General features: G+C 38.9%; 1 protein-coding gene across 1 annotated transcript in view; it reads right to left on the bottom strand.

The window, feature by feature from the left end:
* LOC103383769 (myosin-10-like) overlaps positions 1-12,048 on the bottom strand; it is a 30,137-nt gene extending 18,089 nt beyond the window's left edge. Inside the window, exons 1-7 of the mRNA XM_025058925.1 lie at positions 11,704-12,048; positions 8,441-8,597; positions 3,284-3,311; positions 2,292-2,394; positions 2,141-2,170; positions 1,955-1,969; positions 677-694 (exon numbers count right to left, since the gene is read on the bottom strand). Coding sequence (XP_024914693.1) covers positions 677-694; positions 1,955-1,969; positions 2,141-2,170; positions 2,292-2,394; positions 3,284-3,311; positions 8,441-8,597; positions 11,704-12,048 — 696 coding nt within the window. The remainder of the gene's footprint in view (positions 1-676; positions 695-1,954; positions 1,970-2,140; positions 2,171-2,291; positions 2,395-3,283; positions 3,312-8,440; positions 8,598-11,703) is intronic.
* Positions 12,049-16,012: the final 3,964 nt, after the last annotated feature.

The following is a 16,012-nucleotide window of genomic DNA, read 5'->3' as shown; positions in this document are numbered from 1 at the left end:
TGAGCCGAAGAAAGACAGCCTGGACCCTTTCCTGTTATCAGAGCCGCTGCAGAAGCCCACAGAGGATTTGAACCAAAACCTTTGTCTCTACATAAATATAGGTCTGTTGCGCAACTGGCAACATCCCTCCATCTGTGTGGTCTGCTGGACAAACGCTGAGCAGATCACAGTCACTAAGGGGGTCCAGCGTGTCAGCATCTGATGTCTGAACCACATTTTTGTATCTGTGAGTGTCCAACAGCAGAAACCTAACAGTGAGAGCAGCCCTTACACAGAGATGGACTGAGCAACTGCAGTGAAACGCAATTAATCAACGAAAAAGAAGATTGAATTTTACATGATCATTCTTCCATTAGTGTATTTTACAGTATGTATTATTTTATTTAAGTTTATAATTACTTGCTCTCACAGAAGTGCCATAATTACCATACACACTCCATATTCTATTGTATTTAATCTCCCTGTTTGGACTAATATTATTAATTAGTAAGCAATGTTTCTAAATCCACAATATATTTGAATGAAAAATTTAAAGTGAAGAGAAAACCCCTGCAATAAAATATCTGTTGACATAAAATAGAATTGTTAATGAACATGTTAGAAAGAAAGAAGCAGCAGAGTGGGTAAAGAATCCCCTCAATACTGTGAGACAAATTAGAAATTACATTCTACTCACATAAAACAGGGGTCCACTCTGCAGAACACGAGGAGATATGATTGATATTATGGAGAAAAGTACACTGCATTACTGTCATTGATATAACCTATAATATAATAACCTGTGATTTAAAGTAACATTTGTATTCATTCAATACTAGTAGATTTAAAAGCAGTATTGTTTTTCACGTTTTTTTTTTTACTGGTCCTTTTAGCAGTTCCTACAGCAGTTCATTTGCCTCAATTTCATCCTATTTACTGCCATCTGTACTGTTATACCTGCAGGTCTTATGCACTCTGCCAGCACATCCATTCTTTTCTGTTGTCGTCATTTTCTCTCCTGCCTGACGGTGTCATCACCGACATGCTCTATCAAACATACCCACTGTTTTTTCCTAATCCTAAACAGGGCAGCCTGGTCTTTTTAACTGTTCCACATACAGTATATGCTGATTGGTGGACAACGCTAGTGAAAAACTACAAGCAGCATCTTCGACTACACCTGCTGTGGGCAGGTCTCACTACAATCTTGTAAACCTTGTCTTGTACTTTAGCTACTATATCTCTGTCACACATCATCTCTGACTTTTAGCATATTAATCTTTACTACTTCAGTTTAGCTGAAGCTGAGTTGGTGAACATTAGTTCCACTCGCATCACTGTTATAGCTTCACATGTATCCTGTCCTGTTCTTGCTGACATTCAATACTCTCCTCTAAAGTGTTGACATGTACCACTGTAGGTTATTTCCCTAGTCTTCAGTCTTCACAGAGCCTCCTGTCTGACCTCATCTGTCAACCTGTCTAACACCATAACAGACTGTGTACCCATCTGTCACTCTGACTTCACAACTCACCACCGATTTGCTGCTCTTGTCCTGTGTCACCCTCACATACTTCTCTGCCACTCCTGACTTCCTAATCTAGCACAACAGTTTTCTTCTTTGGCTGATGTTTTTCTGTATCCACATAGAGAATGTTAACCTTCTTGACCTTCCATTAAACTAACTGATATTGTACTGTGTTAAAAAGACACAGTCTTTGACTCTATATTTACATAAATACCTAGGTATATATTTAAACACATACATATAAAAAACATACAACGAATATTGTAATGTAACACCTAAAAATAACAGTACTAAACATGTAAAAAATAATACATAAAACATGCACATGATTAGGCTCAACTACGTATCAAATACAAAGACTATGAGCCAAACTAAAATATGAGACACCCACACAGTAGAACACATAACGGAGACTCAATCATTAATATACATTCAATTTTTACTTACAACTGAATTCTGAGCCTGACAAAAAAGGAACAAAGAATAGTATTGAAAGTGCATTCAGGTACAAAAGCTAATTTAATTTTAACCACTGCTCAATAACAGCCATCATTAGCCTAAAGACATACGATAAGAGTTGTCTAATTTATTAGCTACATATTTATTGTTAATGAAAAAAGTTTAAAGACTTGCCTGCAGTTTCGCTGGCTTAGGTGACTCTGGCTGTGGACAAAGACAATCAAGTGTAACTTGTTACATCACATCAGTGTTAAACCCATTCATATCTTAAAGTTATAATCTTTAGCATGTAAGAATAAGCGATATTAAACAAAGAAATACTCACAGGAACGTTGTGGTCTTTTTTCCCCTTGTGGGAGGAGGCAACATGTGCCAGGTACTGAATGACCTTTTTTGTATTTTCAGTTTTGCCAGCTCCTGACTCACCTCTGTGACACAATACACATGACAAACATCATCAGAGATACTTCTGTTTTTTATTTTTATTTTTTCAAATAGACCCTATGGATGTAGACAAAACAGAGAACTATCTTTACTTACTGTTAGACAAAGTGAACAAAGCTTTTATCACGCAACAAGAGAATGTAAATGCGACATATTTCTGTCGGGTTTGGCCCATTTTTGCCGTCACAAAGTGACCGTGGCATTGAAAAACAAAGAATAAAATCATCAAGTCTTCCAAACCACGCAAAATCCTCCAGCGGAGCAGTTTAGATTTAGAGCATAGCTGAGGTTTTACACTAAGTGCATATTGACATACACCAACTATGCACAAAATATTGTTTTCCTTTCAGACAGGGAGATTTAACAGGAAAGACGGGGGAGCAGTGTGTGTACAGGCCGTCAGCCTCACTTCTTACTACACATGGAGGACTATCACGGAGGGGTTGCGTCAATGTCTCTGTTGTTGGCCTTGGACTGCTATGTTTAACATTCTTCAGCTGCTCCATCTCAGAAGATTAACCGTCAAAACGATGAGTGCTGACTTGATCACTTCTGGTGAGACTTCTGCACTGGAACCATACTTGTGTTTCCCCACCAGTTTGTTTGAAGAGTAAATACGCTGCCATCCCACAGGCACCATATTTCACACCTCTGTTTTCAAGTGATGAAAGTCTGCACAGTGTCACTGGGAACCACATTTTTATAATAACTGCTAACGTTTCACACACAAAAATGCTACATGGGAGCAAAGTGTAGCGGCTTGTGCTACACTAAACAGAAGACAGATGTTTGTGAGGCCAAAACAGCCGTTAACCTCATGGGAGGACTCATTTACAATAAAAGTGAATTTATAAAACAAATTTAAAAACTCACGTGCAAAGAATTGATTGGTCCTCTCGATCTGCGGGCGTAAAAGAGGAAAAACAAAGATTTAACAATAACATATCTAACTTTCTTATTTGACTATAAACAGCAAAAAACACTATACACAAACACACTTTTGCAATGACGGAATTAATACTACAAGAAGTTTAGCAATTAAAATATCAATGATACAATATCAAAATGGATCTTACTGTATGAGCTCTACATCAAGAGACTCATGGTAACATCAAGAGTATTCATGTCGAAATGTACGAGAAATATTTTATTGGTTGGTAAACTAACTCTCACTGTCATTTTTATATTGTGTGTAGAATATTATTAATACACGAAACAAAAACCTTCTTCTTGATAAAGTTAGTAAAAAATACATACATTCAATATGGATCTCTTGCACAAAGAGACATGTTTTGTTCAATCGCCTCTGAGAAGAGGTTACATATAAACTGTGCACATTGATGTCATGTGGTAATCCATCCTGTCGCTGTAACACTCTGGGAAATGGCAGTGATGCATCTTGTGAGCATGTAATGAGGCAGATCACAGTCATCCACAGGATCTATAGGGGATAATAATGATGTCATCGGAAAACACTACTTAAAGCCCTGGAGGGGCTGAGCCTTTGTCTGGTCACATGGCTGAATGGTCATCAAAAAAAGAGACCAAACACTAGAACAAGGTCAGAGTCGGGTTGACAGTAACTGAATTCTGAATGTAAGGATTTCTAGTGATAATAAAGATCAATTTAAAACAGGTATCTATTAAAAATATGTACTAAGATGAATAAGGAGGATTATTTTATGTTTAATAAATTAAGGATCTACACCAGTTACAGATAATTAAACGCGTGCTTATAGATATGTTTTTCACTTGTTTTATACTCAAAAATAGCATAAGATCTAGTCCTGCTTATAGATACAGGAATGCACACAGTTTAGTGGATTTGTATATTGCAGCGACACTCCTCATTTTCAGACACTTTGTTAATATTTGTATGGACATGTAACCGCCTATATTTTAATTTCCATAACTGAATCTGGCAACAGTACAAAAGTCAAAACTTGTTTTTCACTTGTTTGATACTCAAAAATAGCATAAGATCTAGTCTTTTCATTTACTAAGAATCTAATAACAAGCTAAAATAAAAAAATCAATTTGTTCTTCAACTCCATCCCAGCTAAGACAGTTTCTCCTACAGTAAGTCCAGCTGATGGGCACGGGTCTGTTAAATCAGGAAACTGAGCTCACGGGCCATTAAAACAGTATCTGTACTGCAAAGTCTGCATGTTAGGTAATTGAATGATGGGCCACTCAGTGACCGGGGATTTGCAAGCTTGTACATTAGAAGATTGACCCCAGGAAAGGTCTATTAATATCTCAGACATTTGACATGTTTATAATTAAATATAGCCCTGTTATTGTCCAAAGTTGAATTATTCATTTTCTTTGGTTTATATAAACACTGTTGGTACATTGGTATGATTACATGATTTTTGGATATGTTTTGAGAAAATATTATAATTCAAATTGTGGATATAATAAATGCTCATTTAAAAGAATATATCTGGACCAGGAGATATAACATATGGAGCTTAATTATCTTCTTTGCAGTATCTCTGACTTTTTGTCAAGTTTTGTTAAGTTTTCCTAACTGACAACTGACCCCTTCTGTGAGCCCAGTTTTAAATTTGTCAGTGTATTTTCTACTTATTGTGTTCAGAGCACCACGGCTTGGCCAAAGGTGAGAGTTTCCTGGAATAAAGTGCTGACTTTGGTCCTTTGAGATTAAAATGATGGAAGTTGTGACTGATGACACAGCTGGATGACTCATTAGGAACAACCTGGTTTCCTGGCCTCCAACAGGCAGTTCCTGTGGTTAAGTAATGAAACAAGGGTGAATGACCCTGTCAATATACTGTACGTGGCTGCAGACACACACACAGACACACACACTTAAGCTATTTCGATCCTGGAAGATCTCTCCTGCCGTGACGTCAACAAATACTCAATGCACGACAGTAAACATGCAAACCCAAACTCCCATCAACCCCCACCTCTCTGACTCCGTTACACTGACATCCCTATCTGAACTCAGCACCGCTCAGAAGGCTAATGTCTTCTTTATCAGACCGTGTGCAGACACAGTGGAAAGATAGGACCCGCTCTTTGTTAAACTGCTCTTTCATTCTCCTAATGTAACTCACCAGGGCAGCTGCAGCCTTAAAATCCATTCCAGACTGTAAAATGCTGATGACAGGGGCTGCTATTTCTGTGACTTCAGTGAACTGGTCATGAGGACTGGTTTCTGAGCCACGTATGATTGGTAATGATTTTTCCAGCTCCACATGAGTTTGTTATGTCAGAAGTCGGTGAAGATTCCTCCAGGATGTATAATATTCGTGCATCAGTAACTGACGAGATTTAATATAATTTCACATCAAAATTTTCATTCCTGCATTCATCACAAAACATACAAAAAAGATAATTAAGGACAAAGTATGAAGAGATTGAAGAGAAAAAGAAAAAAGGAATGTCCTGCAGCTTTGACATCAACACAGGGAATGGTCTGATCTCAGACCAGGACAGTGAGCTCATTGTGAGGTTGTGACACATTGAGCTGGGGCCAGTGATTACCAAGAAGGCAAATGCATGTGTTAAGACTGGTGATAAGGTAATTTCCTTCTCTCTTCTTTTTGAATCCCTCAACATGGATTTAAGGCTCCACAGCCACATGTGGTTTCTACTAAAATGTTTAAGGAATAGCACAAGATTGTTGATCATGTCTGACTGATTTTAACTCATTGGCCAAGAGCACCACGTCCGTATTGTCAAACTACAGCTTAGTTTATAGCACTGCCGCTACAAACAATCGGGAAAGCACTCTTGTGTAAGGTAGGTAAAAAATGTAACTTAAGGCAAGTCAACAGAAAACTGACCTAACCTTGAATTGTAACCAGAAAAGACTCAAACGAAGAAATCGTTTCCTGTTTTCACTGTAACAAAAATCCTGCCTCACAACAACACTCTGTGACACATGTGACAGCTCCTCAAGCACGTCCAAACTTTTCAATGCTGTACAGTACATCACATCTGGTAACATGTCCAGTTCTCCCAGCACCTGCTTTTATTTTAGCAGGCATCAGCACTTTCTCTCTGCACATTTCCAGATATGATAAAATTAACTTCTGGTACGTCAGTGAGTTCATGATAGCAGAGCAGCCAGGGCAATTATGTAAAGCATCTGGATCTCAAATCAATGACAGATGTGCACCATGTTCTGGAGGTCTGTCTCCACACCCAGTCTTCTGTTAGGCAACACCTCATTTAACCTTCACACTTACACACACTGGCTTCGCAGCAGTGTTGCAGTAATTAACAGACCCCTGCAAGGTTCAGACACCTTTCAGCCACATGATCTGCTCATCTGTGCTGTTCCAAAGGCCATAAATTACATCTAATATTTGTAACAAATATTCCATTTGTTCACCTGGAATCGGACATTGCAAATCTAAACGAAGAAGGGTTAAAAGTAGGGATGCCCAATATTATTGGCAGACTGATATTATTGGACGATATTAACATAGTTATGTAATATCTGAAAAAATAGTTATCATTTTTTTTTCTTCCAATAATGAAAAACCTGATAACACAATGCCTGGGTTTCTCCAAATGATGTGTGCTCTAAAAACAGTTTTGGGGATAAACGGCTGTATATTAAAGTCAAAGTTACTAGATGGCAGCATTGCAGCTCATTTCATTAATTTATTTTAATAATCAGGGGATTGTATACAGAATGCTGGTGTCAGCAACACAATACAGTGATTTCAACATGTAAACAAATAAATATCACCAGGCCTATAACCGTATTGTTTGATATTGGAGACAGAAATGAAGTGTTTGAAAATGTCAGATACTGGCAAAAAAATTATATCGGACATCCTTAGTTAAAATAATTCTTATTAATGTGCAACAACAGTCATGAGATGTGTCACTTTATGTTTGAATTCTCCAGACATGCACTTTAGCACTGTTTTTTTATAGAGTTGTACGCAAAACTTGTGTGCGATGTCGTACCAAGGATCTGAAAGTCCAACAGCTTTGTATCTTCTTCAGTCTTGTAGTCTTCTCCAACAACCTACAAACCTTTGGACGGTTTAGTGACTAATCTGTGTACAACGTCTAACGAGGATGCTTTCTAATGCCTTGAACTAACATCAACAGCTTTAATCTATATACAGCTGGATGATTATTTCTATTAACCAGGTTAGTAAATGCTCAGGGCCACAGCCAAGCAGCAGCTGGCCACTGATAATCTCCAACCTACAAACCTCCTTTTCAACCACATCCCTGTTAATTCTTATGAGACACCAATTGAAGTGGAGCAGAAATGAATTAAAAGCCACACGGCAGTTAGGAGATCTGAGAAATTGAAAAATATGGCATGAAGTGGTAGAAGGAAGGCTGTGATTTTGACCATATCACAACCAGAATATCATCAGTCTACACACTGAGGTGCTAACACTTCCTTCTGTGGACCAACATGGAAAATATCTCAAGTCTACAAGGACTGACAGGACTGTCCAGCTTGTCACCACCCCCACTGGTCGGCCCTTGCAAGGACACAAAGGATCTATTGTTGAGTGCAATGGGGTCACCCTCTCAGTTCTTATGGGTCTGATCCCAATCAGTCACTGGCCTTGGAATTAGGAAAACTGCAAAGCTACTAGTCAAGTGTCTCTGAAGACATCATCGAGAGCAGACTTTACTCACATATAAGAAATTTATATCACATCAACAATAGAAGTCACAGAGCGACAACAACAACAACCTCTGGACCACTGACTTCATTTAGACAAATGTGTTCACAGATTAGAGCCTGTGTGAACGTGAGGCATACAACTCTCGACTATTTTTAACACAAGACAGTTATATTTAGACATGAAGTTAGACTCAGAAAGTTTAATGTAATCAGAAAGTTACAAAAACCACAACCAGGAAAATGTTGATTTTCAACTGACCAAGTTCAAATAGTAAGACAGCAAAGAGTTTTCCGACACAGATGCAGTCAACAACACTGACATTCAGTGATTTATTTTTATTTTAGTCAGTGCCTACTCCTGTGTGTCCAGTGATAACAGTAGGACTTACCTTGAAGCATGCACCTGTATGCAGACTCTGAAATGGCGTAGATGTGAGGAGGCATTTCGTGCCTTTTTTTGCCCCTGTACATCTCGATGATGTTCTCTGAGTAGATGGGCAGGTTTTTGTAAGGATTTATGACGACACAGAAGAGACCAGAGTATGTCTGCAGGAGGAAAAGAAAACCAAAGTATGTGTTAATTTGTCATAATGTGAACTTCGGCATTACATTATGGTGATCTATTATTGAAATGCATTGATTATAAAATGATTCAATGGACAGTGAATAGGCACAAAAGGAATGGACATCGATGCTGTATAAACACTGAAACAAAAGTATTGATCATATTACTGGAATATTTTACTTACATCACTGCATATTTAAATAGTTTTCATATTGTTTACTTCATTTTACTCAAAAAACAGTTTCTTGTGATTAAGAAAACATAGTAAACATGCTGTCATAAAACATAGGACAAGATTAACCTCCATCAACTGGAGGAGGATGACGTTACATGATCACAGCTGAGGTTTAAACCTTATGAGTTGTCTGCATATTAACACATGAATGACTGGATCATAAAAATGCATGCAAGTACTAATACTAATACAAAACAAACAATTTCAATAAAGTGACTTTTGAAATATTTTTTTATTACATGTCCTTTATTCTTTAATTATTCTTTTCTCAAGCCTATAAGATATGGCACTACAATAACACATTAATATTATTAGTTGTGCAGGTTGTGTGATGATGGTGATGATGTGTAAAGAAGGTCAAAGGCAGATCTCCAGATGGTCATCAAACCCCCTCCCAATCTCTTTCCCGTGCAAAGATTCTTTACAAGCTCTGGCCTAAAATAATCTTGATTACCCAGTAGTATTTACAAATTAACGTCTGACAAAGTGGCACTACTGATTGGTACTGACATCAGTAAGGCCAATGCTCTAACATCCCTGCACTCCTACAGTGGGCACAGAGCCAGGCAGACAGATCAGTGCTCCTGACCCAGCATCGGTCACATTCAGAGGGACAAAGAAATGACTCAGCTGGCTGCACCCGTCAGCAGACCCCAGGAGGTAAACTAGGGATTACTGGTTCTTCTAAAGACAAGAGGATGGACGGCTTACCTTTATTGACTAGTTTATTTCATGTGACTATATTTATAGTTTTTTCTGTGTATAAAATACTCTACATGTTGCTGTACTTTCTGCGTATAAAATACTCTACATGTTGCTGTACTTCTGGAAAGTCCAACAGCTGAGTGAAGACTGCTCCAGCTAAGGACTCAGTGGAGACTAATCCATGTGTGGAAAATAATGACCCTTGGTCTGTTGTGTATAATTTGAGCCACATTACTTCTGATGTTGTAATCTGGGTATAAACCATGAGGGAAGAAAAAATATATAGCCTTAATAAAGCCTCAATTTAAGATTAACAACAAAAGACGTTACCATTTACGTGAAGCTCATCGGTCTCGTTTTATTCAGATGTAAAATCTGGAACAGGATAAATCTAGACTAAATGGACCACAAGAATATCATCTTAATGACACATGATAGTTCAGGGCTACACAGCTGCCCCCAGATCCTGAACTCCTCTTCGAATCGTGTTTTCACTTCTACTGCTAGGCAAGAGTCGTGCGTTTGGTTTTCCATTCAACAATTTTCCGACCACATTTAGCCCTCAAAATTGATGGTTAATAAACTGTGAGGAATTACTGTGAAGATAAACTGCTGTGCCTCAGTCCCGCTCTCCTGACAAAGCAGAGGAACGTTAAGTACAGAGAGTGGAAAGGTTTGGAGATCATCCATGAAGCTGACAAAAGAGACTCGATCAAGGCAAAACTAAATCAGCTGCAGATTTATGAAGGAATATCTTCCAGCAGGTTTTATAGTGACACAGTGATGCAAACAGCTTCAAAAAAACGATAAAATAAAAAATATCATCACCTGCATGTGAACAACTCACACTGCTGCACTTCAAGTTACTTATGTAACTAGTCTTGGTACAAGTTGATGACCAGAGTGACTAGAGCAGTGTTTAAATTTGTACAACATACTCATCCAAACCTCTCTAACCCTTATGTAACAGACCATTCCTGCACCAACATGTGCATTGACACAATTGGCTATTTACTGTATCTATGTTGCAGCAAGAGAGAGTTAGAGTATAAGAGTGAGTCTGCTACCAATTCTTATTTTAGGATACAGAATATGTGCATAATATAACATCCAAACAAAATATACCATCCAGCTTCTTAATGGCTGGGAAACAAAAGCTTTCATCAACCACCATCATCACTCATCTTCAGATGAATCCATATTCAGGGTCACTTGGGCTGGTGCCCATCCCAGCAGTGAATAGGTGAAAACAGGATGCACAGTTCACCAGTCCATCACAGGGCCACATACAGAGTCAAATAGCCATTCACTCTATGGTTTCACATTCACATTCACATTAAATCTTCAGTCATTTCTGAGTGAACAATTAGCCAAATCCTACATGACTGCAGGAAAAAGGTAGAGCATATATAGACAGAAAAGATAGTAACTCCACATAGGAATACTTTCAGTTAACCCCGGACTAACCTGAGACCTTCGTCTTGGAAGACAAGATTACTAACTACTTTTCAACCCACGTAAGTCACAAATATAATAATTATTAGCAAGGTGTTATATTTCTCAGGGACAACAGATCATAAAATTGATTAAAAATGCATTAAAGCTTTGGACAAATGAAATTAAGTTTGGTTTTAGCACAAGGTCTTCAGTGATGGGAGTTATAATACAGGACATGTTAAGTTATGCAGACTATGTTGCACTGACTTTAAAGGTCACATAATCCACAGAAGCAGAGCTTGAAAACATGCAGAGTCAGGAATGCAAAGGCAGCTGATCTGAATTTTTGGTTTGTTCACGTTAAAATGACACAATCTGTTTCTGATCTTACCATATGAGAATTGAGAAAATTTTTAACTAGAGTAGATCAAATAATGACTTGTCTATTCTGCAGAGCATTAACAACTAAAACTCTTCAGTGTCAAGGTCAAGAGGTAGAAATGGTTGTCAAATTATTCTGACACAGACTTTTTGTTCTGTTTCTATGTACAGCGTTACAACAAGACAAAGATCACATGTCCAAGGTCATACTGCTTCACCTGGTCAGGTTCTGATGTCATCTTTAAAGCTGTAGTTGAGTAGAGAGCAAATGCCGTTATTAAAATACTTACATAAACAAAGTAGAGCAATGCCGTTATTAAAATACTTACATAAATGAGGCCAGAATAGTAGCGGTCTTTGAGGTTATAAAGCACAGATGCCTCGTTGAGGCAGGTGAGTTCTGCCATGTCCTCCACTTTACTGAACTTTGGCGGGTTCATCTTCTGGATGTCATCCTTGTTGACCATGGCCTTCTTCCCATTCTCAGCCAACTCCACCACCACCTCATCTCCACGCTCCTCTCGAACACTGGCCGCCTCAAAACCATGGCGTTCTGATGGGACCCACACCAGCCTTTTGGCTGTCCAGTCAGCCTGGGCTGCCGGATTGTAGACCACAGCGCGGTCTACAAAGAGGTACCGCTCTGGGTCCTCCTGCCCACTCCTCTGTGACATTGCCGCTGGGAACCAGAAGCAGAAAATACTTGGCCAACTGTAGGAGAAAAAAAAGGAAAAAAGACTTAATGACAGTTTTATATGTCATTAGCTAGGGCTTTAGCTAGGATTTGCTACATAAATAAAACAAGAGTATCTTTCCTTATGCAACAGTAGACCCACGCAGTATGAATGTCAACCCTTACACCTACATTCCTGTGAATAATCCTCCCACATGTACAATCATCTCGATCTCTATCAAACATCTTCACAGCTTCAACAATGTTAGAAAGAAAGGAAAGTCAGAATTGTAAAATCGAATCAGTGCACCTCTACATATTTCATCAACAAACCACAGATTTACATATTCTGGCTGAGGCCAAGACTGCTTCAACAAAACAAGAACAGAAAGTATTGATTATGAAAATGTATGGCCTTGCTGCAGCCCGCATCCCCACTTTTAGGAACCTTAAGATTAAGCTAATCCCCGATCTGAAGGTTTCGCAACTGGGGGAGAAAAGCAGGATATCCAGAGATAACACAGGTACAAAAAAAAACATGCAAACTTCACACAAAAGACCAGGGGTTACAGCTGATGACGTTCTTGCTGTAATGCAGGAGTACTAACCAGCCTTCCACTGTGTGGCACATTATTTGTGAAATTTTGAAAAACATTCAGAAATTGAAAAAATACATTTTTGTTTCTTTCTAACAAAACCACAAATGTGCAGCTTCTGCACTGCAGCAACATTTTCATGGGGTTACTGATGCAGTGGCAGCATGAGAAGAAAAAAGAACTAAAACCTTAAACACAGACAGCTGTGCTTTTAATCTGATTTACAAACTGGCCAACTGTAGTCCAAAAGGAACATTTTGGTTCACATTAAGATTTGGCCAATACTTTAGGGGAATCCTCTCAAACCAAATGGTGAAGTGTGAGTCATTGGCTAGTAATTTATTCAAAGTGAATGATTTTCTCGTACTATTAAAGAAAGAACACATCCAAGACACGAGTCTGAACACCACAGATGAATCCAGCACCAGACACAAAGGAATAACTTTGTGAAACACGACACTTAACTAAACAATAGACAGGACAATAGGAATAACAACAGTTTCATTTTAATGTAACGGGAATAATAATAATAAAACCATCAGATACGTTAAACCTACAGTCAGGTCTCACGCTGTAATCAGCTGCTGGCTGGACGTAAAAGTGGGTCAGGTCATGGGAAGGAAGAATCAGTCTTGTCACTACATCCCTCTCACGCTGAGCTGACTTTATCCTCTAAATAAATATAGACCACGGTCAGCGCCTTCATTTCTGTATCTTAAATATTCACTGTGAAATTCAACAGTTCAGGTCCAGGTGATTAAACAGGCCAAATAGCTGCATGGGCTACTTTAGCCTGCTAACGTTAGCTCAAAGTTGGCGTGCTGAGCCCCACATCACACCCGCTCCAACAGATGCCTGTCTGGACCAGCACCTAGCACAAAACTGAACACGAATTCAAGTCAAAATTCGTTTCTTAAAGTAAAAAAAGTACACGATAAACATATGGTCTATAAATAAATAATAAAATAAAATTTAAATTATAATGAGTGTGTTTTAAAAATGAAGTGAGCAGCAGCAGCAGCCTCTCATCATGGGGTTGGGTGGCTCAAAGACGTCTGTGTTGGGATACAAGTAAGGGGGTATCAACACAAGGCTTCGGAACAGCTTTTTAAAATAAATAAATTACACATAATCACTGGGGAAGATATTACACCTTAAATCTCTAAGTATGACTGTGTGGAGGGCAGTGGAGTGGTGCTGCGGCTCGGGCTAACAGAAGGCTAACGTGTCGCTCCTCCATCATTGAAAAGTCACAGCACAATAATCCGTTAGCCGCTGCTGCTAACTACCACATCACCACCAACACACCGGCCCGGATTCTTTCTGTCAAACTCACCGCACTCAGTGGTTGACGGAAGTCTTTCCAGTTGTTCAACAGAATCCCGCAAATATATGTTGTCGTGCTGAATGAGAACCTCCTGTGGCCCACTCTCATCAGTGGTACTCCCACACCATTCAACACACTCTCAACCAAACTCCAGACCGGCCAGGCAGGCACAGAGGATGGATCCACAGCCGCACCGCCGCACTTGGATGGGTGGGAGAGACACACACCCACTCCATAAATCTGAAATCTTATTGGTTATGAGAGAAGAAACATCAGGATGCGGGCCAATAGACGAAGTGGAAACATGAAGGGGGCGGGGTTAAATGTCAGGACGAGCCCCTGTATCCGAATCCAAGATTTCTAGCCGAAGATTTATCTGTCTTTGTATGTATGTACCTATGTACCTATGTATGTGTACTATTCAGTGTACTATTCAGTGTACTATTCAGTGTACTATTAGTAACAGCCAAGGTATGTTTTCCGTGTTAATAAATTTTACTGACCAAGATTTTCCTCGGTGTTTTATCAGTGCCCTCTGCTGCATGCGAACAGAACATGTATTGTTAAAGTAAAAAAATACTAAACACTACTACTGTACTACACTTGCTATGAATGTCAACACACTCAACATATTTGAACATACAACACAAAAAAGCTAAATGCTATTATCTTCACATTGCACTACTTAAATTTGGTCACAAGATGGACCTACTGTACAGACATGATGATCTTCAAGCGCATCAATAAGGATATAAATATTTATTTTGTCCTTGTCTAAAAAAGAAAACCACTTACATTTTTCCCAACAGCTGCAGATGTCATACAAAAGACCTGAAGGCATGTTACTTTAAATTAAAAAACTTTGCCTTATTCTAAGCAGTGTCCCCAAGGACCCAGATGTTATGAGAGTTTGGTTTCAGCTATAATTTTAATCAAAAGTGTGGGTGTGCTCCTACCATACCAATCAGACCAGGAACCTTTTTTCTGAGAAGCAATATTCACACTGGAGATGTTATGTTGCGTTTTAAAGTGTTTTTCAGTCAATCCCCTTTTCACATTATATTAGTCTCAAAATTAGTTTGTTTAATTATGTTTAAACTGATACATTATGCATTTACAGGAATAAGGGTTGCGTCTCACTGAGATTTATTTTATTTTATAACAAAAAGGCAAAATTCAAGCAATTTCTGTTCCGACAGCCTTGTGTGCTGTGTACTGCAACAGACAGTAGAGGGCAGCAACAGTGTTCAGGACAGTTGATATGGCAAGTCGAGGTCCCGATTGACATGCATTAAAGTGCATGATGATACACTGTTTGGATGTGCTGAAGTGTAACGGATAATTGCACTTGTGTGGCCAATGCTGTCTGATGGTTAAATATAGAATAAAAAAAAACTGTGTCAGTAAAGACAGAGTTATTACAGTTGTCATCTGTAATAACACCCTTCAAAACAGAGATTTTCCCTCCCAAGATAATCTAGTATCGATTTTTCCTTCTGTATTTGCTGTTTTTTTTATGTGTCTTTTTATCAACATCTCCTCATGTGAACCTGCTTCTATCAGAACTTCATCTGACACACTGAAAGCTGACATAGCTTGACTAACAGATGCAAAATGTCAAAGATATTATTATATCTGTTATTTTATCTTCTCGCCATGAGTGGCCGATAGTTATTTTATCTTCTCGCCATGAGTGGCAGAGTGACAACCTTCGGTGTGGGGCAGAGTTTTTTTTACCCCAAAAATGCCGTGACAACCCCATCTCTCCAGTCTCCTCTGTGGCATAATAGACCTGTCACCAGCCTGGTCCTCTACAATTCTTCTCCTGCTTTTGTCTAGACAGCAGTTTATCAAACAACTCCATCTGGAGGGGCAGGAAACAGAGACGGAACGTCAAGTGTAGTGTTTTTCAATAGCAATAGCTGATGAGCTAGCGATAAATGTCTGACCTCTTTGGGCATTGTCATTTCAGCAAACATTCAGACCCATGATGATCTCTTTTCAGCACTCCAGGCGTTGCGACAATCTCCATCTCATTAGGT

The sequence above is a fragment of the Cynoglossus semilaevis genome, chromosome 9 (assembly GCF_000523025.1).
Source record: "Cynoglossus semilaevis isolate Cse_v1.0 chromosome 9, Cse_v1.0, whole genome shotgun sequence".
NCBI lineage: Eukaryota > Metazoa > Chordata > Actinopteri > Pleuronectiformes > Cynoglossidae > Cynoglossus > Cynoglossus semilaevis.
The sequence above is the reverse complement of the archived record's forward strand: the minus strand, read 5'-3'. Positions and strand labels throughout refer to the sequence as shown.